Genomic DNA, 22,467 nt, shown 5'->3' with positions numbered 1-22,467 from the left:
TTTTTTTTTTTTTTTTTTTTTTTTTGTATATTGCACAGAAGACTTCACTGCTTATGACAGATGTATGCTTTAGAGAGTTTGGGGAGGATGTGAAGCTATGGACTACAATAAAGGAAGTTACAATATTCTCAGAGGAAGAGTCAGAGCAAGTTAAAGGATCATCTGAGTTTCTAGGAATATTCACTACACGACATTCTCAGTCACAAACCGACCCTCACTGTAACGCTTCCAAACCGTCCCACCAGCCGGACAAACCGCGGACCGGCCTGGAGGTCACCACAGTGAACAACTGTCCGCGATCTGGCCGAGGTTCCACCAACAAATTAGGATCCCCAACCAGTCCACTGACAGCCGCCTACCCTCTGCGTATGTACCTTAGGCTTTTCAACCTTCAGAACAAACGCGGCGTTGTGCTGATCTGGACTAGACCGTACCATTTCCACTTGTCCACATATATATAATTTTTTTTTGATTTATTACTTAAGTATAATGTTTACAAATCAACAAAACACGAAAATAACAGTTGGATCAATTTTGGGGAAAAACATGTAAAGAAAACATAGATTTTGCAATAAAACACGAAAACATCCTATTTGGTTTCTTAAGTCCAACTCTACCCACTTAGTCTTCTCTGCAAGAAAAAAAAACAATTGTGGAGAAGGGTGAGTAATCTAAGATTACTCAACAAGTTGGGCAACCCTCTAACATGCTATCTTATCCCATCCAACTACCCCAAACAACCAACACACACACAATCAAGCCTAGGAACAAACAAGACAATTGACTCATCTAGACCTTGACTCTACTTGGCATCCACGCCACCTCACCTGTAACAATGTCAGGGTGTTTATTGCTAGCGGTGCGTCAAGATAACTTGACCACCCTAGACTTCACACAGTCAGGCATCCACGCCATGACTTACACACCAATCACATCCTAGGGACTCAATCATCCTAGGGAAACATCGCAACAACCTAGGAAAACAACCCTACTAGGGAAACATCGCAACAACCTAGGAAAACAACCCTCCTAGGGAAACACCGCAACGACCTAGGGCCCTTCGATCCTCTGTTCCGACCCAACACTCTTCCGCGTAGATACCACAAAGGCAACCAACCGAACACACCCAAATCCTCTGCGTTGTCACCTCCACGTAAACAACCGGGTATTCATGGCCGCATCGTCATGCAGCAGTCGGGCTAGTAGTTAGCTAGACACCGAATTGTCCTGCCATAAGATCCCTCTGGATTAGCTCACCGGACATCCACATTACATGTCAGGAACAGAGGTCGACCTCTAGCTACAAACCGAGACATTTAACTCGCGGACTAGCTAGGACAAGCACTTAACTCTAAGTCTAACGACTCCAAGAATTAAGTACAACCACACAAACACGCAAGATAAACATGCGTCACACGCAAGCAATCAATCAAGCATCACATACCATACTTAAGTAACAAGAAACATTCATACAGCTTAAGAATTCTCTACTCATGCATGCAACCTATATTCACCCATTCCCAAATTCTTTTAACCCCAAGTTAATTTTTCCCAGTTCAAAACTAGGGTTAATTTCTCATTATAATTATTTTCATGAATTTCCACCCAAATTCCTCACATGCATGCGGCTCTTTCCGTCCTAGAGATTCTCGCATGACTTATAAAATTAACTCTCCAATGGTTTAATCTCCCATCAGAACCCTGAGGTTACATTTCTCTGGTTTTGTGTACACATGCGGCTCTGTCCCTCCTGGAGATTCTCGCATAGCCTCACCAAAACCAACCATCACAACTATGAGGTTAAACTTTCTTTTAATTTTTGGACACTCATGCGGCTCTTTCCATCGTGGAGATTCTCGCATGACCTCACCAAAAATAACCCATCTCTTAGACTAATCTCCCATCAAGTCTATGAGGTTTAGCATGCATGGCATTTCACACTTGTAGTTGACCTTACAAAAAATGCAATTCTCCCCCAAAAATGCGTAAAACCCCCTAAAAACCCTCTTGACTACATGTAATCCTCTAGATCTACATGCAACAAGAAACAAATGCAACACACAAGGGCCGATGCAAGAGTTAGAGAGCTAATGCACCTCCCACAAGCAACATCCACAACTCACCTTAACTTAAAGATCTTGGCCGATTGGGCTTCACTACGTCGATCTAATAGCACTTCCTCTTGCTCCTAGCTCTTAAGCTTCCTCAAGATCTCCTCTTCTTCTTCCTCCTTGCTCGGATTCAAGAGATTTTCTCTCCAAAAGAGTTGAGAGAAATTTTGGGCAGAGTTTAATTGTTTTAGAGAGGTGTTGTCGAAAATGAGAGATTGAGGGTGTATTTATAGGCCTCTCAATCGTTCTCTCCATGCAAGCAAGTGGGTGACAAATTTCCTCATTTTTGCATGCGAGTACACATGTCAGCGGGAGAATAAATCTCCGCGTGCGTGCATCTCAAACGCTGGCGGAGGAGAGCTGAGATCGCGACACGTGGCTCTGGCGTCCCATGTAGAGACTCTTCCGCTTCCTCATTCTTCTTGTGTATCTCTTGCATCCCAAGTTCCCCGCGCTTGTCCGCAGTACATAGTCATTACGTCCTCGGTTTTGTTTTCTCGTTCGTCACCGGTCCTCTCGTTAGTGACATTCAATTCTCTCGTCCATCTCCACTCCTCTCGTACCTCACGTATGATCCGTCCATGGTCCCACAAAACTTCGACCGTTTGGCTGGTACGCGGCCATTCCGTTTCCATGGTCCATTTTACGTCCTTCTCACCATTTTTTCCACGACCATTACTTTTTTTACCCTTCCTTTGATATTTTCACGAACGTCCTCGATCCTCCATCGTCAAGTTCTCCAGATGCCTTGACGGTTCTCGTCCGTGTTCAGTCTTGGACCGTTCCACGACTTGGTAACTTATTTCACAAGTTACTTGGGCCGTTCCTCAAGATTTTCTTTTCTCCACTTTTCCTAGGTATCTCCATGCCTTTCGAACTTGTTTTTCTTGTCCGGTCCGTACTTCTAGTTACGGGTCACTACATTCTACCCCCCTTAAAAGAATTCGTCCCCGAATTCTAGCATCTCGATCACCTCTCCGTGATGTCCATGACTTCCGGTCAGCTATGTCTTCCTCCGGATATCTTCGCGACCTTGGTTGATAACACCGTTGTAACTTCTACCAATACAACAATAGCTCGATCGACTCATGTCATCAAAGCTTCTTCATCTCTAGCATCTCCTTGGTTCTTCTGAATCCTTAATTCTCTCGGTTATGAGTTTCTTCTCACCATACCTCTACTCAAGATAATGCCTTCACGTCCGTTTCTCTCACTTTCCAATATGTTTTGCCTTCACCACTTGATTATGGAGCATTTTCTTAGTCGTTTTCGCGAGTTGGTGTGAATTTTTTTTTCCGCATCAGACTAGTACACCGTTTCGCTTTCTAAACCACTTTCTTGGTTTAATTCCACCCTTGATTTTGCTCTCCCTTGCATTTCCTCTCTTTTCTCCGCTTAATTGTCCCTCCTGGACCATTCCCCATTGCCTTAGCTACTCCGAGTGTCCTCCCGATCACTCTCTTGCTGCCTCGAGCTTGTCAAATCGCGTTCTTACGATGTTTTGGTGAATCCTTAATCAAACATGCCATCAAACATGCCAAATCAAAACAAGCTCAAACATTTGGTTAGTTATGCAACCTATATGCAATCTATACCAACATGCAAGATATCACACACATAACCACAATCAAACAATCACACAAGGGGGTTAGCAAGAAACACACACAATCACGAACACACAAGGCTAAACTTAGAGCTTCTTCCTTAATATCCTAAACCAAAAGATAAAGGGTTCTGCTTGCTACCGGGTTCAATATCTAGTCCTCAAGACTTAGATAGAATATTACACACCAAAAAGTAGAAGTTCTAACCTTCCCCTAAAGTTTTACACAACACCCTATAACATGGCTAACAGGTTCCTCGGGTTCTCTCAAGAACTTACACATCCTATAGTTGCACTCACATCGTTCAGGCGGCTGGTCGGCACTTGGTTCAGCGGGTGGGTTCAGAGAGGTCGAGGTCGCAGGCTCTAGAGCTTCACTTACACTTGGTCCACCTTTATCCTTCCTCACGGGTCTGGTTGGACAGTTATGTCCTTGATGCCCAAATGCACCACATTCCCAACACATTACAATGTCTCCCGGTCCTGGAGTGCACAAGACTGCTTTCCATCAATATCGAACTCGGTGTCCGTTCTCCCCACATGCCACACAATAGGCTTTGTTTCTCACTTGCACTCGGGAAGGATTGGTTACTCACTTCCTGGCTTGTGCTCGAGTTCTATGCATCCCTCTCAACGGTCGCAACTCCTCACGACATGTTGGTCCCACAGTATCACTTAGGTACTTGGTCCACTTTCCACTTACTTGTCCATGTTCCAACTGAACGATCTCCTTTTTAGCTTTCCTTCCTCGGCTAGCTTCTCCACCAACACCATCATCGAGTCTCTCAACCTTTGACTCGCCTCCTTTAATTGCTCACCACTTGGTTCTTGATCGGGTACCATCGCTTGGTCTCCTCTAGATTCACTTCCGGTGGTTGTGTCACGATCCTCTTCGGGTTTACCCCCAAGTTCTCTTGTACCACTCTCCGTGTTCAAGTTCTCTGCCACTGGTACAGGTACATACTCGGGTCCCACCTCGGCCATACCCTCACATTCACCTTCTGGCTCTGTCTCAGCCACTCTCAACCGCCTCATCAAGGCTTCATTGTTAATCTCAACTTCTAGCAGCATTGGATCCCATTGCCCCATCCTTCTTGCCGCATCTCTTTGGTTCTCAACCTCTCGTGCTTCCTCACTTTGGTCTGGTCCTTCACGAACTTGGCTTGCCGTTGGTATTTGGTTAGCCTCTGTCTCTCCTTGGTCTGGTATTAGTACTGGTACCGCCACTGGCTCAGATTGAGCTTCCTCCCTTGCCACTCCTCTTGGTCTCCTTTTTGTTTCAACAATGAAGGTTGGTATACTCTCCTCGTCACTGGACAACATCTCCACCACTTCCAGGTACTCCTCCTGGTCATTATTATTCGAACCAGGGTTCACACCACCCTCGGATCCATCCGCTCTCATATTGGTTTCACCTCCAACGTTGGTCTCAGATTCGATGTTGGTCTCAACTCCAACAGATTCCTCATCCTCTATCTCCCTCATTATACCAGCCAACATATCCATGACTCGATTCTTGACTCCTTCTCTTTCACCTTCCAGAACCGTATCCGGGACTATCACGGTCATGCCACGTCCATCTATGGTGATCTGGATCTGGCTAGGCACTTTGAATGCACTTGAAGTTACCTGGTCTTCCCATCCGTTATTACCATCCTCATCATCTCCCAAACACTCGGAAGGATCGGTCTCCACAGACTGTTCCACTTCCTAATTGTTCCCTTTTCCCATATACTCAGTAGGGTCGGACTCAACACGTTGGTCCACCTCCTCCTCATAACCATCCAGCAATCCATCAAGACTCCAATTATCTAGATTGATGGTCGCGTGGGTACTCTCCCGACTCCGTCGAGAGATAGCCATTATGATGATTCGGCTCCTCCTGCCCTGGAACTTGTCCTCCTGAACCATTTCCACCACTCACGCTAACTGAATACATCTGCAACACCACCACAACAAGGTCATTGCTAGTTAGTCTAAGGCTCTCTTAAACTAAACAAGTAAAAACCGGTTTCTAAGTGTTGTGTGCGACTCATTTACTCGATAAAACCGATTGAAAAGCCCAAGTGTACATGAGTTTCTCAACCCGCTCTGATACCACCGTTGTAACGTCCCTAAACCGTCCAACTGGCCGGACAAACCACAGACCAGCCCGGAGGTCGCCACAGAGGACAACTGCCCGCGATCCGGCCGAGGTTCCACCAACGAATTAGGATCCCCAGCCAGTCCACTAACAGCCGCCTACCCGCTGTGTACGTACCTTAGGCTTTTCAACCCTCGGAACGAACGCGACATTGTGCTGGTCCAGACTAGACCGTACCATTTCCACTTGTCTGAATATATATAAAAAAAATATTTCGATTTATTACTTAGTATAATGTTTACAAATCAACAAAACACAAAAATAACAGTTGGATCCATTTTGGGGAAAAACATGTAAAGAAAACATAGATTTTGCAACACAACACGAAAACATCCTATCTGGTTTCTTAAGTCCAACTCTACCCACTTAGTCTTCCCTGCAAGAAAAAAAAACAATTGTGGAGAAGGGTGAGTAAACTAAGATTACTCAATGAGTTGGGCAACCCTCTAACATGCTATCACCCCTCTAACATGCTATCTTATCCCATCCAACTACCCCAAACAACCAATCAATCAATCAAAGCATGCAATGCAGAAGCGTAAACAAGCAGGCAATCAAACACACATAATCAAGTCTAGGAACAAACAAGACGCTTGACACATCTAGACTTTGACTCTACTTGGCATCCACGCCACCTCACCCGTAACACTGTCAGGGTGGTTAATGCTAGCGGTGCGTCAAGATAACTTGACCACCCTAGACTTTAAACAGTCAGGCATCCACACTATGACTTACACACCAATCACATCCTAGGGACTCAATCATCCTAGGGAAACACCGCAACAGCCTAGGGAAACAACCCTCCTAGGGAAACACCGCAACAACCTAGGGAAACACCGCAACAACCTAAGGAAACACCGCAACAGCCTAGGGAAACAACCCTCCTAGGGAAACACCACAACAACCTAGGGCCCTTCGATCCTCTGTTATGACCCAACACTCTTCCGCGTTGATACCACAAAGGCAACCAACCAGACACACCCATATCCTCCGTGTTGTTACCTCCACGTAAACAACCGAGTATTCATGGCCGCATCGTCATGCAGCAGTCAGGCTAGTAGCTAGCTAGACACCGAATTGTCCTTCCATGAGATCCCTCTGGATTAGCTCACCGGACATCCACATCACATGTCAGGAACAGAGATCGACATCTAGCTACGAACCGAGAAATTTAACTCGCGGACTAGCTAGGACAAGCACTTAACTCTAAGTCTAACAACTCGAAGAATTAAGTACAACCACACAAACACGCAAGATAAACAAGCGTCACACGCAAGCAATCAATCAAGCATCACATACCATACTTAAGTAGCAAAAAACATTCATGCAACTTAAGAATTCTCTACTCATGCATGCAACCTATATGCACCCATTCCCAAATTATTTTAACCCCAAGTTAATTTTTCCCAATTCAAAACTAGGGTTAATTTCTCATTATAATTATTTTCATGCATTTCCACCCAAATTCCTCACATGCATGCGACTCTTTTTGTCCTGGAGATTCTCGCATGACTTATAAAATTAACACTCCAATGTTTTGATCTCCCATCAGAACCATGAGGTTACATTTCTCTGGCGTTGTGTACATATGCAGCTCTTTCCCTCCCAGAGATTCTCGCATGGCCTCACCAAAACCAACCATCACAACTATGAGGTTAAACTTTCTTTTAATTTTTGGACACTCATGCGGCTCTTTTCATCATGGAGATTCTCGCATGGCCTCACCAAAAATAACCCATCTCTTAGACTGATCTCCCATCAAGTCTATAAGGTTTAACCTCTCCCAAAAATCGTGCAAAGCCGATTTTCTAAAATATTTTCCCATTGATCCAAAGATCAAAATCCCGAAAATCAAGTATGCAAGGCCTTTCACACTTGCAGACGATTTTTAAAAAATTATTTTCACCCATCAAATGACTCATAATCATCTAGATCTAGCATGCAAGACATTTCACACTTGCAGCTGACCTTTTAAAAAAATGCAATTTTCCCCCAAGAATGCATAAAACCCCCTAAAACCCTCTTGACTACATGTAAACCTCTAGATCTACATGCAACAAGGAACAAATACAACACACAAGGGCCGATGCATGAGCTAGAGAGCTAATGCACCTCCCACAAGCAACATCCACAACTCACTTTAACTTAAAGATCTTGGCCGATTGGGCTTCACCACACCACGCCGATCTGATAGCACTTCCTCTTGCTCCTAGCTCTTAAGCTTCCTCAAGATCTCCTCTTCTTCTTCCTCCTTGCTTGGATTCAAGAGATTTTCTCTCCAAAAGAGTTGAGAGAAAATTTGGGCAGAGTTTAGTTGTTTTAGAAAGGTGTTGTCGAAAATGAGAGATTGAGGGTGTATTTATAGGCCTCTCAATTGTTCTCTCCATGCAAGCAAGTGGGTGACAAATTTCCTCATTTTTTCATGCGAGTACACATGTCAGCAGGAGAATAAATCTCCGCGCGCGTGAATCTCAAACGCTGGCGGAGGAGAGCTGAGATGGCGACACGTGGCTCTGGCTTCCCATGCAGAGACTCTTCCGCTTCCTCGTCCTTCCCGCGTCTCTCTTGAATCCCAAGTTCCCCGCACTTGTCCGCAGTACATAGTCCTTACGTCCTTGGTTTGGTTTTCTCATCCGTCACCGGTCCTCTCGTCCGTGACATTCAATTCTCTCGTCCGTCTCCAATCCTCTCGTACCTCACGTACGATCCGTCCTTGGTCCCGTGGTACTTCGGCCGTTCGGCTGGTATGCGGCCATTCCATTCCCATGGTCCATTTTACGTCCTTCTCACCATTTTTTCCACGGTCATTACTTTCTTTACTTTTCCTTGATTTTTTCACCAACGTCCTCGATCCTCCATCGTCCAGTTCTCCGGATGCCCTGACTGTTCTCGTCCATGTTCGGTCTTGGACCGTTCTACGACTTGGTAACTTTTTTCACAAGTTACTTGGGTCGTTCTTCGAGATTTTCTTTTCTCCACTTTTCTGAGATATCTCCATGCGTTTCGAACGTGTTTTTCTTGTTCGGTTCATACTTCTAGTTACGGGTCACTACACTCACCTGTACGAAGGCTTCTTTAAAGACTTGGGCGTATATGTGAAGTGTAGGAAAAAAGGCATTCTATACCTGTACAGTTTTAAAAGTGTTAATTTCTAGCTGTACAAAAGTTTAGTGTCAATTTCTAACCAAATTCAAATAAAATTTAAATTTCATATTCAATTAGTACAAATAGTGTCAATTTCAAAACCTGACTTACATAACACATGTGAGAGTGAGGTGGTATCATCATACTGACTCCGATGAGACATGTGAGAGTGAAGTGTCAATTTACAAAAAATAATATCGTTTTAATGATGCGACTATATTTATATATAAAAAAAATATTTATCGTTTATTGTTGCAATTATTTAAAATATGATAATACAATTTTTAGTAATATGATAATATATCCGAGTTTGAGTCTTCGTTGTTGCAATATTTTTAAAAAAATTAAAGTCGCAGTCAAAACAACCAAGACTAGAACTAAGGTATATTATCATTTCAAGCATAGCTTTACCATGTGCTTCAACAACAATTTTTGTAACAAAATGGAACTTTTATGTTTATGTCTACTTATTCATTTCAAAAGTTCATTAAAGACACATATTTTAATATATATATATATATATATATATATATATATATAACATATTCATAATATAATATTTTAAATACCCAAAAAAAACTCAACTTTTTAATTATTAATTAGTATAAGATATTAATTATATTATTTCTATCTTATAAGTATAATAATTTAAAAAGAAATTATAAGATATTTTAAGATATTAGTGATATAATATTTATAAGATATTAATAATATGATATTTATAATATATTATTAATATTATAATTTTTTGAAAAGTCTCCTAGAATCACATTCAATAGATTTTTTTTTAAAAATAAGAGATTTTTTAAATATTTTGAATAACAGTAGATTTGAAGTGAGATTTATAAATTATTGATTGAATAGCAAGAGATTATAAATAATTTTTATAAATTCCATATTCAATAACATATGACTTCAGATGATTTTTTAAAATCACTAATTAAATAACAGAGGATTTAAGTTCTTTTTTTTTTTTTGACAACAAAAAAAAAATATCAAGTTCAATATTAAACTTTAAATTGAATTCTAAATGTCATTTATATAAATTAGCCTCCAACAGTCACTTAAATCATTAAAGTAGAAACGTTGACTATTATCAAACTTTTCCAACAAACAAAGATTTTGTTTAAAAAAATTACGTCTTCATAAGATACAAATCATTAGCAAAATTGAATCCATGAATATGACTTCCCTATAAATCGAAACCTTCTACTTCTTAGATACATATCAGTCCTATTTAAAGCCAAAAGAAAGAAAAAACACACACAGACACAAACACATATACATTGATCAAAGCAAAACGATGAATTCTCTCCTATGCTTTTTGCTTATCATTGCATTGTGCCTTGGATCAAGCAAATCAAAATGGGATAAAAACACCGTACATTTCAAAAAATTTCTTAGTCCAAAAAATATTCTCAAGATTCATTGTGTGTCGGAAAGAGACGAATTAGGCTTTCATTATTTAAGCCCTGGACAAACCTACGATATTAGATTTCATGATAGTATTTTTAAAACTAGGATCACTTGTGAGTTGTGGCAGGGTCGTGATTACCAGTATCATGCTTATTTTAAGGCATATATAGGTACAGTTATCATAGGTCGTTATGGAATAAATGTTTTTTGGGATGCTAGAGAAGATGGAATATACCATGCAGAGGGTAAGAAACGCCCAAGTTAATGTACAAGTGGGATGAATAAGTCTAGAAAAAAAATTATTCCCTCAAATGAAGTTGGATTCAGATCATTTTTATTGAAACAACAATTTTTCTATATGTTCTTGTATGGATCTTACCTATTAAAAATAAATTTATTGTAAAAAGGAAGAAGATAATAAGAGAAGAACCTGTTTTGGTTTCTTCTTTGATATGAGATCAAAAAACACAATCACAAATCTGCTAAATTGTTATAATTTTGAGTAGGAGAACAAAGAAAAATTGACGTTTGAGAATAAGAATTGAAGAAGCTTTTCTGTAATAGCGTGAAGAACGCTGAAGACATTCTAAAATTGAGAAGCACTTCAATTGCCACCAAGTTGTTCAATCACATAAACACGTCCTCTTACATGTGACTTTTTTTTTTTTTTGTTTCAGTAGAACCTAGAAGTTCTGCAAACATTTCAATTGCTCTTCTAACTTGTGTCTCAGATAAGTTATTGATAGGTACGGTCTTAGGTTCTTGTAAGGAGCCTTGTTATCACTTCAACAAACACCGATTACAAACCCATAACCCCGAAGCGAGACCTAGATATGAGCACCTTTTAAAGACTCAATCAGACCTAAGAAACTCATAGCGTTCTTCATCGATCTCATCATGATCGGTAACAGACTCATCACTCATCAGCAAAGCATAAAAGACTTGATTAGCACCAATAAATTAGTTTATACTTTTCCCAACATTTTTTTTTTTTGAAATTTAACCCAAATAATTACTTTCTAGAAATTGAGCATTTTGGAACAAACACAAAAATTAAACAAGAAATCAAGTAGAGGCACTTATCTGGCCTTAGTAGTCGGCTTATCACTATAGAGCCATGTTCGTTTGTCAGTCGTTAATTACCAACATCGATCAATGACAACAACCTTCCACAGTGATCAAATGTAGTCGTTGGATCAAAAATTTGATCGCTACATTTTTCGGCGGTCTATAACGTCCAGAAGTGCCTCGGTCTTGCTCCGAATATGAGTTAACTTTGGATCTCTTCGGTCTAAAAGAATGCCAAAATAAACGAAGAAGGGGAAAAGGAACCACCACCATGCTAGAACATTATCTGCAAAATCAACTTTGGGATTTAAGAATTTGAATGTAAGGGTCTTTGAGTTCAACATCGATAAAAAAGAGGAAAATAAAAACACAAACGAATGTTTCCAACGTTCTTTAGTTTCGTAATGTCTCAGTCCACGTAACTTGTGTGTGTCTTTTTTTAGCTAGATAAACGTGAAGTTTGGTTTGCCCACTTACACAATCTTGGGTATCTTTTTCCCATTTCTCGATGTTTTTTACAACTTCATGCATATTTTATATAGGTTATTTAATTTCAACAAATAACCAAAGATTTGGCTCCATCGGACTCTTCTCCATTAGACTCTCACAAGCCTTCTTACAACTTGACTCATTGCATAATCTTTTTGACTACAGAGAAAGAGTCAAAAACTCAAAAAGACTATGTCAGCCTTGCTTTCCATAATCTGAGAGAGAGAGTTCGAAGGAAAAAAAGATATTAATTAAGATCCTCCAATATACCCACAAATACACAACCATATTGTTACAAGGTTAATAATGTATAGAAAAACACAGTTCAAAAAGAGTAGTCCTTGGTCTTCGTCGACAGCTTGGACGCAATTTGATTAATGACCTCTTCCTCTCCTATTTGCTTTGCCAAATTAAAACTTTTATGATTTTTCCATGTAATCTTTTACATCATCAGAAGCATTAAGCACAGTCAAGGTTTGGATTGAACCTTCTGAAACGGCTGAACGAAAAGTAACGGAACTACAATATCGAGAAGAAGAAAGGCGTAATAAGCAAATTGTTTGAAGGTTTCGGCAACGTTGGTATATTTTACTAAAAATTAAAATACCACGTTTGGTTCTTTGGAGTGCAATTGACCATCTTTCATAGTTATGAAGTTGAGATAAAATAAATTTAGATTCTACATAATAAAATGATAAAACCTTTAATCTAAATGAGAGAAAACTACGTAGTTAATATAACGTTGTTACCATTTAATTTCTGTTTTGCTATACCATAATTTTAGCTCGTATAAGATGTGTAAAGCTGGTTATATATGGTTATGTATATTGTATCTTGAACATTTGATTTTTTTTTTATAGAAACCATTTCTTTTACTACTTGACCAACGAATCATTTCAAATGGTAATGTTGTTGATGCAAACTAGATGAGTACCCGCGTAACGTGCGGATTATCTTTTGGCGATATGAACAATTATATATTTTATTGTCAATAGATCGTGTATTGAGTAATCAAAAACGAAAGCACAAACCATGGTGATCAATATCATGTGACTGAAAATTTGGAGTAGCCACCACACATGATTGAATTGTCTTTTTCTCTAACACTATAGTAGTAAGAAAAAAAACTGTAGTAAATTTGGCCAATTCTCAAGTTTCATAATCTATTCAACCTCTTAATAATCAAACACAAAATGACCAGCTTCTTATTCTATAGTAATACTATATTTAACAACACATATACCAACCCTAGATAAATAAAATAAAATTTTAGAAACAACACACTCAAAGACAAAATCCTTAAGGTTCACTATACCATAGTGAAAATGAACTTGCAATTCTGTGTATAGTTGAGCAGATAGAGTCATAGAAAAAAAGTCTGCAAAGAAGGAAAACAACACAACAATGTAAAATTAAGAGAAAACTTTAATTTTTCTTGTTTATTATCGAATGAGAATGAATATAATCACTTACAAACTATAATTAGAAGAACTAATTAAACATCTTTTTTATATATATTCACGACTCCTGACATATAAGGATTTGTTTTTTTCGAACCTGCTACACCAAGAAATATAGGAAAAAGAAAACGGTAAGCAAAACATAGCATGCAATTCCCATAATGAAGAAACTAACTTGTAATTCATTTTTAGAAAAATAAATAAACCATTACTAATGCATTAACATAGTATAGGCAAGCTACAAAAAATAACTAATAACCAATAAAAATTTGTTCATGCGTGGATATAGATTCTGAGAAGCCTAAAAAAACACAAGCTGTAACCATCATCTATTTGGAACAATAAGCATACTAATCAGTTCCAATTAGACAATTTTTAGATAATGTTCTTTCTTTAGAAAGTTCAGTCCTCTGTTATCTTCAGCATTCTAATCTATATTCTAAAGCCGAGTCTTGTTGGTGATTTCTTCAAAAAGTATTCTCTGTATATGCTTGATCTTCAAGTTCTCTTTTCTCTGTAGTTGACCTTCATTTTTTACATCTTTGTTCGTTAAAAAAAACAACAGGATATGAGAGATATTAAAAAGGAGCAGTTACTACAAAAATCAAATCAAATAAGGCAAAAAGGGTCGAAACAATAATTACTATAAAAATCAAGTAAGAGAAGACGAAAATGATTAAGTAACATAAAAAATTCAAGATGATTAGTTGATTTTAGTCATGTACATGTGGCATTCTCTCCATTAGTGCTGATGTGGCAGAAGGATTAAAGTTTTACAATGTTAGATTAGTTAGTCTCTACGTGTCACAAACTAAGTAAAACTAAGTAATACTGTCAAGCTAGTTTCAAATCAAAAGAGTAAAACGTATAAGCTTGAAATATCATTGGACGGAGACGAGCCAACCGCCATTAACCTTGATTTCTCACCATTAAGCATAATTTTATTATGTAACGTATGCTTTAATTTATCAGATCAACTCTTGACATGACAGGTTTTTAATATGAAGATCACATTTAGAAACAAACATTAATAGATGTTAATTTATGGTATGGTGTGTATTTGATTTGAGGCATATAAGGAACGTGTATGTATTATATATGTATATAGTGTTCTAACTATTCTTTCTCTTGCTTAAAATTTCTGTAATGAGACTGCAAATAATTGAAAAGCACTTTAAAAACACTGAAGCCATATAATTAAATTAAGCTAGTTAACTTGTTAAGCTTATCCAATATCTAGTAGTTGTAGTGTAATAATAAATATACAAAATATCTATAAATGTGGTGATGAATAGTTAGATTCAGATATAATTTTTACAAAAGAAAGTTCATTAATCAAAAATGACTTTTGTTAAATGAAATTGGTATTAAAGAGAGCGTAAATATTTAAAATTCAAAAACCATGAACGGAAAAAAAAAATAATAAAAAAAATACATATCCTAAAATTAAGGGGGAAAAAAAAGTTTTAATCTTGTGATAAGCGTAGATCACGCGACTTAGGTAAGGGACACATCGTCAAATAGAAGTCAAAATTTTTTAATTTTTCTTTTTTTGTCAACAATTTTATTTTTTTCTGTAAATAAATACAAATCTTACAATTAAAAACTAATAATAATAAAATTATCTTAATACACAAAATTTTGCCTTTGGTCTCTCTCTACAACTTTTAAGAAACAAGAGTGGGACATGACAACGAAGAAGACCATGATCATCATGGTGATTCCCCTTTAGACCATATTGCCACGATCTGATTTGATCTCTGAATCAGACTCATAGGTTCAAAGCTTAAAACTTTTTTTCTTTTTTTTTTCCCTTTACGATCTGTTTCATAGAATCAAAAGTAAAAGCTCTGTTCTTTTCAAGATCTTTTCTATTGTTCTTACAGAATCTCATCGAATTTAGCAAACCCATTTTGTCTGAAAACTCAAAACTTTTTTTTTCTTTTTCTCTGTTTTTGATTTGATTTAATTAATAAATGGGTTGTGCAAGCTCGAAGCATCGAAATCGTTGCCGTAACTGCAGAGGAGGATTATCTCCGGTGATTGTACCTCGGAGCTATTCAATGCACGTTCATCATCCGGCACAACACAGCGGCGATAGCTATCACACGGTGGCTCTCACTTCCTCCACCATTGGATCTCTTAGTCTTTGCGATTCTTCTTCTTTCAGGCATTTTCACAATCAACGCGTTTCCGACGAAACTGGTGAGAAGAAGATGAAGAATTCTTCGGATTTGGTTATTGAAGCCAAGGTTTGGTCAAGTATGATAAAGGAGAGAATCCCAAAGATTGTTCCGAGAACTCCGATTGTGACGCCTCCAGGAGAGCCAGAGACGATCAATACATGGGAGTTGATGGAAGGTCTTGAAGATGTTAGTCCTTTACGATCACCTAATCACTTGAGGAGCTTCTCGTTTGATGTTGTTCGTATCCAACCTAGTCATGAATTTGATCTTCCCAAATCAAGGTTTCATGAGAATGTGAAGTTTGATAGCAGAGTTGGTGATGATTTGGATCCAACTGAGCATCCTTTTCATATCCGCATTCCCGAGATGAAGACGAATCCGCAAGTCGGGTCATCAGATGAAGGAAACTTGGAAAGAAAGATTTTAGGTAAAGTAAAGGTGATACTTTATTTCACAAGCCTTAGAGGTATAAGGAAGACATATGAGGACTGCTGCCATATCCGGATCATACTAAAAAGCTTAGGGATCAGGATCGATGAGCGTGATGTATCGATGCATTTGGGTTTCAAAGATGAGCTGAAGAAGTTATTGGAGGATAAATTGGAGAATGGCGTTGGAATAACCTTACCTAGAGTTTTCTTGGGGGACAAGTATCTTGGGGGAGTCGATGAGATTAAAAATTTGAATGAAAATGGGACACTTGAAATGCTTATAAAAGGCTGCCAAAGGGTCAAAGATGGCTTAACAGGTTTTGATATCGAATGTGAGGCTTGTGGAGATGTTAGGTTTGTGCCTTGTGAGACATGTTCAGGCAGCTGCAAAATCTACTATGGAGGTGAACAAGTTACAGAGTATGGATTTCAAAGATGTCCATATTGTAATGAGAATGGATTGATCAGATGTCCCGTGTGTTGTGACTTGTGAGTCAATATACAAAACTTTTTTTTTTTTTGGTGTGTGGCTCGAGTAGATTGTTTGTATTGTACAGTGGAGTTCTAATTGATATTGAAAATAGATTTTAGGTCAAAATACAATTTATAAAATGTTGATAAAAATTGAGGTTGTTTGTAACTCCAAACCAAAACAGTAGTCATTCGATTTAATCAAGAATTTCACTATGGGGCATTCATAGTCGTACTCGCCAGAGTCCACTGCTTACATCTCATCATTACCTAATCTTGGCTTCGTTGTTTAATTGAGTTCATCAAAGCTTCACTTTTTGCAAGTCAAATTATTTAGGTGTTTGTTTCGTGAGTCGAGCGAGCGAGCCCTTGTTTCAGCAATGTGATGATTTCCGGGTGAACAGAAAATTAACAAGTCACAAGCAGATGTTTCAACAATGTATGAGGGTTATATAAATTTATAGATCATATATTTAATTGTTTAAATTTTAATGAAAAATGAGTTTTTAGAAAATTAGTAAATAATTAATTTCGAATTGAAAAATTAATGCACATAATTAGTGATGTTAATATGGGCATACCCACCCCATTTAAACCCAGCTCATATAAAACCCAGCCCATTTGACATTAAACTCATATAAATCCATTTAAGTTTAAACCCCATTTAGTTATGCCCATTTAGTTATGTCTTAACTCATAAACCCATTTAGATCCATATAAGCTCATATAAACTCAATATTATTTTACTTTTACTGTAAAAATACTGATGATTAAAGACAAGATGCAGATGTAAAATACAGATGTAAAAATCATATTGAACCGCAATAAAGTTTATAAGGAAAGACAAAGCATATGATGATGAAAGAAGCATTATTACTGACTAGCACCGAGCCACTTGGTGAAGTTATCAAACTCGGTGTAGTCACTGTGTGAGATCAGGTACAAGCCTTGCCTGCTACTTTGATAGCTTGTGCCTCCTCCTAGGGGTAACAAGAAAACAATAATAGGTTAACTTTGAATTTCAAAATCACAACAATTATAAGATCCGTCTGGGTTCAACACAAGTTCAGAAGACTAAAACTATTCTTGTAAACACATGAATCAGTAGTATCAAGACAAATAATTTCAATGCACATGAGTATCTCGGCAAACCAATCTTAATCAATAAAAAGAAACTAAGCAGCAGAATTTGAGGCAAACACTTACATTTGAGGGATCATACCTTTCATTGTTTCATGATACACTTGAGTCTCCTGTTCTTGAACTCTCCACCCTTGAACCATTGTCATAACCATTGTCATCACTATCCTCTATGGTACCTTCAAATTCTGCAAAACCTCTCAGCCAGTTGCGAGTGCAAAGTAATGCCTGAACATTTTTAGGAAGCAACCTATTTCTGTATGGTGTCAACACTCTAGATCCAATACTAAATGCTGATTCTGATGAAACCGTAGTTATAGGAATACTGAGAATATCAAGAGCCATAGAAGCTACATCCCCAAGACGTTTTTGGTTGTCTTTCCAGTACTTAAGAACATCTAAATTTGGAAAAGATTTCCACTCTAATCTCGGCTCCTCCAAATAAATGGCTAAATGTGTCTTTGTGGTGTTAACACCAGTTTCAATGCTTCTCTCCAACTCAAACAGATCCTACATTACAAAGATTCACATCAGACAAGCATTATCATCACATCATGACAATGGAATTTTAATGTATAAGAACTAAGAAGATACTTACATTATCGAAATCATCTTCAAGTGGAGATTCACTAAGTATGTCATGTGGATTTGTTATCCCTGAAATACCTGAAGAAGTCGTATGATAAGCTTTATAAATCATTTCCAGATTCTTCTTAAGTTCTTCAATCTTCAGCTTATAAGTAAAGGGGTCTACTTTCTGATAAGCTACTTCAAGCATTTGCAGTTTTAGTCTTGGATCCAAAACTGCTCCAATAGCCAAAATAAGGTTGTAACTCTCCCAATACTTATCAAATTTTTTCTTCATTTCCAAAGCCATTTTCTTCACGTCATCATCATCACAAGTCGCATACTTGTCCAACAATAACTCAATCCGCCAAACTTGAGTGAAGTATACATTTGAAGTCGGATACTTAGACCCTGAAAAGTGTGTAGTAATGACACTAAACGGCTTTAGCAAATCACATATCTTTTCCCCACGCTCCCATTCCTCCTCTGAAGGTAAAGTCTTATAATTGGTGTCATAAGCCTTCAAACTACCAAATGCTTTTTTAAATTTCAATGCTCTTGCAAGCATTTCATAGGTTGAGTTCCATCTAGTAGCTACATCAAGGGATAGACCTGCCCCACTCCTAATCTTCACTCTCTCTACACAAGCTGCAAACGCCTCCTTCCTATGTGGAGATGCTTTCACATATATTACACTTTCACGGATGTTGTGTAAAACATCCTTAGCTAAGTCTAAACCTCTCTTCACAACGAGGTTCAGAATATGAGCACAACATCGTATGTGCATAAACTTTCCATCACATACCAAATTACTACCACTAATCATCTGAAGCTGACCCTTAAGAATTTTCTGCATATTGTTATTGTTAGTAGCATTATCTAGTGTAATGGTGAAAACCTTCTTCTCTAAACCCCATTCTTTCAAACAATCAAGAATCTTAGCAGCAATATGCTCACCAGTGTGAGTAGACTTCAACTCACAAAAATCTAAAATTTTATTGTGCAAGTTCCAGCTATCATCGATAAAATGGGCAGTTACACAAATATAACTCATCATAGAAGTCTTGGCTGACCATAAATCTGAAGTAAAACAAACCCTACTACTATGCTTTGCATAAACCTCTTTTAGCTTTTTTTTTTCAATCTCATATCTCACAAAAACATCACCAGCAGCTGTTTGCCTACATATGGGCTGATAATCAGGATTCAAGTATTTGTCTCTAGCCCTTACTTTCTCAAATTCGACATATCTAAAAGGAAAATCATGGTAGATAATTATTTCGCTAACCATCTCTCTATCTACTTTCTGATCATATACATGTCGATCTATCTTCTTAGGCTTGTGAGGACAGATATCCAAATGACGTTGCAAGTGCTTTGTTCCATAATTTCCATTGGAAGTGCTACTACCAATCACAAGCTTTGTACTACAATGTATACATTTAGCCCTTTTTTCTATCCTCTTCTAACCCTACTGAAACAAAATCATCCCACACAGTAGAAGTTTTGCGTCTTTTACGTCGTGTACCTTGAGTTTGAGTTGGCTGAATTTGTGTTTGACTTTGTTCTGGTGCTTGCACTTCTGTATCTTCCTCGTTCATGTCTATTAACTCATTTTGGGCGTTGAGAAGGGCCATTGTTTGCAGAGACTCAATATCCATTCTGAATTATAGAAAAGCTACCATCACAAAGAACGGAAGTAATTCATAAATAGAAAAGCTACCATCACAAAGAAGAGTGTGTGTTTTGTACTTTGATTTCTTTTAGACAATAAGAGTTCAACATCACTCCTCTTTGAACATCAATGTTAGGCCACAGAGGGGTCCTTGACCTGTAACAGAGATTACAAGATTCCAAAAAACAAAGAAAAATCAGATGAACAATTGGTCAATACATCAAACAAATTGAGACCCACTATTTCTTAAGACAAAAGGATACAAACCCACAAATACAAACACAAAAGTACACAAATCCACAAACCCAAGCACAAAGGGACACAAACCCACAAATGCAAACCATTCACAAACACAAATCCACAAATCCAATTTGAATTAATACACTTATATAGTTATATTCACCTTCGTCGAGGCTCAGAGAAGACGATACTGAATTGAAACAGATATAAATTGCGAATCGATGAAGAAGAAGATAAGAAGATAAGTTTCAGATTTTCTCAGGTTTCGTCGAAGAAGACGACATATTCACAAATATCCTTTTTCCAGCAAAAAAAAAATATATATAAACGGGTACCCATTAATTAATGGGTAAACCTATTTATCAAATATGTTTAATTGGGCTACCCAATTAAAATTCATTTAAGATTTTTAAATAAATGGGATTAAATAGGCAGAAATTTGTATAACAGCCCGTTTATTTAAATGGGTTTCAAACCCATATTAACATCACTACACATAATACATAAAGAATTCATATATAAATTAAAATATCTGAAAAATCAAAAATATAAATTTTGAAAAATTAATTCAATGGTAAAATCTAAATTTTGAAATTCTAGATCTTATATAATAAAGTATAGAACAATCCAAAACTTGCTCTCATGAATTGACACAAAACAAAAAGGAAAAACACAAGAGAAAGCGCAATGATTTAGGGCTAGGCACAATTTTTTTCTATTTGTTGTCAACCCGTGTTAATCATTAGTTATATCCGATGTAGTAGTAAACTTTTTTTACTGATGTCATTATGCATCATCGTCGTAAATTCTATGTATTCAATCATTTTATGATAAAACCAGAAGAACAAAATGATTTATGTTTTTATACTACACAATCTCAAAACTAAATGTCTCATCTTTTCTTATTAATTCATATTTTATTAAATTAATTTAGGTTAAAAAGAATAAAATATTGAATTTTGAGGAAATCATTCACAGTCTCTTGATATGATCCTCCCAAAGAGTCGACACTCTAAGGTGGTGAAAGGGATAAACTTTGCATCCAATAGACTGTGAAGTCTAAAGGATCAAAGGATGTGGAGCGAATGGTCGCACAAGAGCTGCGGAAGACTTCTGATATACCGGTGGATCGATTCTTTGGATATTACACACCAAAGGGGATCGATAACTTGCTGGATATGACACACCAACAAGGAATGGATAGAGAGATGGATCGAGAGACGCCACAAAGATCTGTGAAAGGATCTATGATAAGTCTGAACCAACCATGAACATAGATATGACGCACCATGAACACGGAGTTCCAAAAATTATAAGATATCACATTTTGAAAAAGAGAAACTTCTCTGATTTTTACTCAACAAAAAAACTTATTTTTTATTCATGAATTAAGCCTCATTATATAGAGAAGATACAACAATTTCCTATAACAGTCAGCAACTTGGGAATGCAGCAACTTGGGAATTGAAATTCAAACTCTAAAGTGCGTGCAAGAGAGAAAACCACATAATTAAATGTTGTTTTGAGAATGGACGAAAATCTCTCTTTTCTTCTTGATTTTCGGCTGACTCCACTTTGATGGGCTTCTCTGATGGACCAAGATTCTAGAACAATTTGGTTTGTAGCTTAATTCAATCTGGTATGGTCAGAATCCTCCTTTGAATGGGCGTATGTCTGAATTCGCGTAAGCTAGAGATCACCTGTTTTGTAAATTGCGTAACTCCTTCATCTGAACTCTGTTTGATCTGATTCTTCTTCGAGGAGTTTTGTAATTGAGCTTAGCACATTCTCCAACTTGTTTCATGCACAAATTTCTCGTGGTTGAGCAGATTTCTCGTGGTTGAGCAGATACGCATCAAACAATGAGCACATGTCCTGACGCTTCCCATTATCATATCAATATCTCTTATGAAAATGTAGCTTAACGTCAATATGTTTTTTCGTTTCTATGGTGAACAGAAGAACCATATAGCCAAGTTCTTTGAGTAAAATCATTCAATGCAAATTGCTTCCGCTGATGCTCTTTGTGAGAACCATATACTCTGCTAGTCTGCTTTGTGGTGGATAAGGCGACAACATGTTGCAAACATAGTCTCCAATTTACAACATTTCCAGACACTCTAAAAAGGTAGACACTCTGAAGATTACGCTGCAAAATTCAGAAATTGTATTCTAGTTATTGTAGAATTCTTCAAGAAGACAATCTTTTTTTCCTTGTTATATTTATGTTTTGAGCTAATTTTGCTTTTCTGTCCAGACTTTGAATTGTTGACTATCTATGCCATCACTTGGACACGAGAATGCAAGTTTGATTCAATTAGTG

At 37.6% G+C, this 22,467-nt stretch overlaps 2 protein-coding genes across 8 annotated transcripts in view; both read left to right on the top strand.

The window, feature by feature from the left end:
* LOC104724339 (beta-glucosidase 8) overlaps nt 1-605 on the top strand; it is a 2,291-nt gene extending 1,686 nt beyond the window's left edge. For 6 of the 7 annotated variants that reach the window (XR_002034053.1, XR_757625.1, XR_757627.1 and 3 more), the window contains one exon: nt 39-605. Coding sequence is in view for 2 of the 7 variants with exons in the window: in XM_010442801.1 (XP_010441103.1) it covers nt 39-40 (2 nt within the window). In the remaining 5 variants the exon portion in view is untranslated. The remainder of the gene's footprint in view (nt 1-38) is intronic. The other variant, XM_010442800.1, reaches the window with a different exon arrangement.
* On the top strand, nt 15,075-16,701 carry LOC104724338 (uncharacterized protein At5g39865). The gene has a single exon (XM_010442798.2). It carries the CDS (start codon nt 15,411-15,413, stop codon nt 16,542-16,544), a length of 1,134 nt encoding a protein of 377 aa, XP_010441100.1. The 5' UTR covers nt 15,075-15,410; the 3' UTR covers nt 16,545-16,701.

This window comes from Camelina sativa, chromosome 11 (assembly GCF_000633955.1).
Source record: "Camelina sativa cultivar DH55 chromosome 11, Cs, whole genome shotgun sequence".
Taxonomy (NCBI): Eukaryota; Viridiplantae; Streptophyta; class Magnoliopsida; order Brassicales; family Brassicaceae; genus Camelina; species Camelina sativa.
Note: the sequence above shows the minus strand (reverse complement) of the source record. Positions and strands in the feature narration are given on the sequence as shown.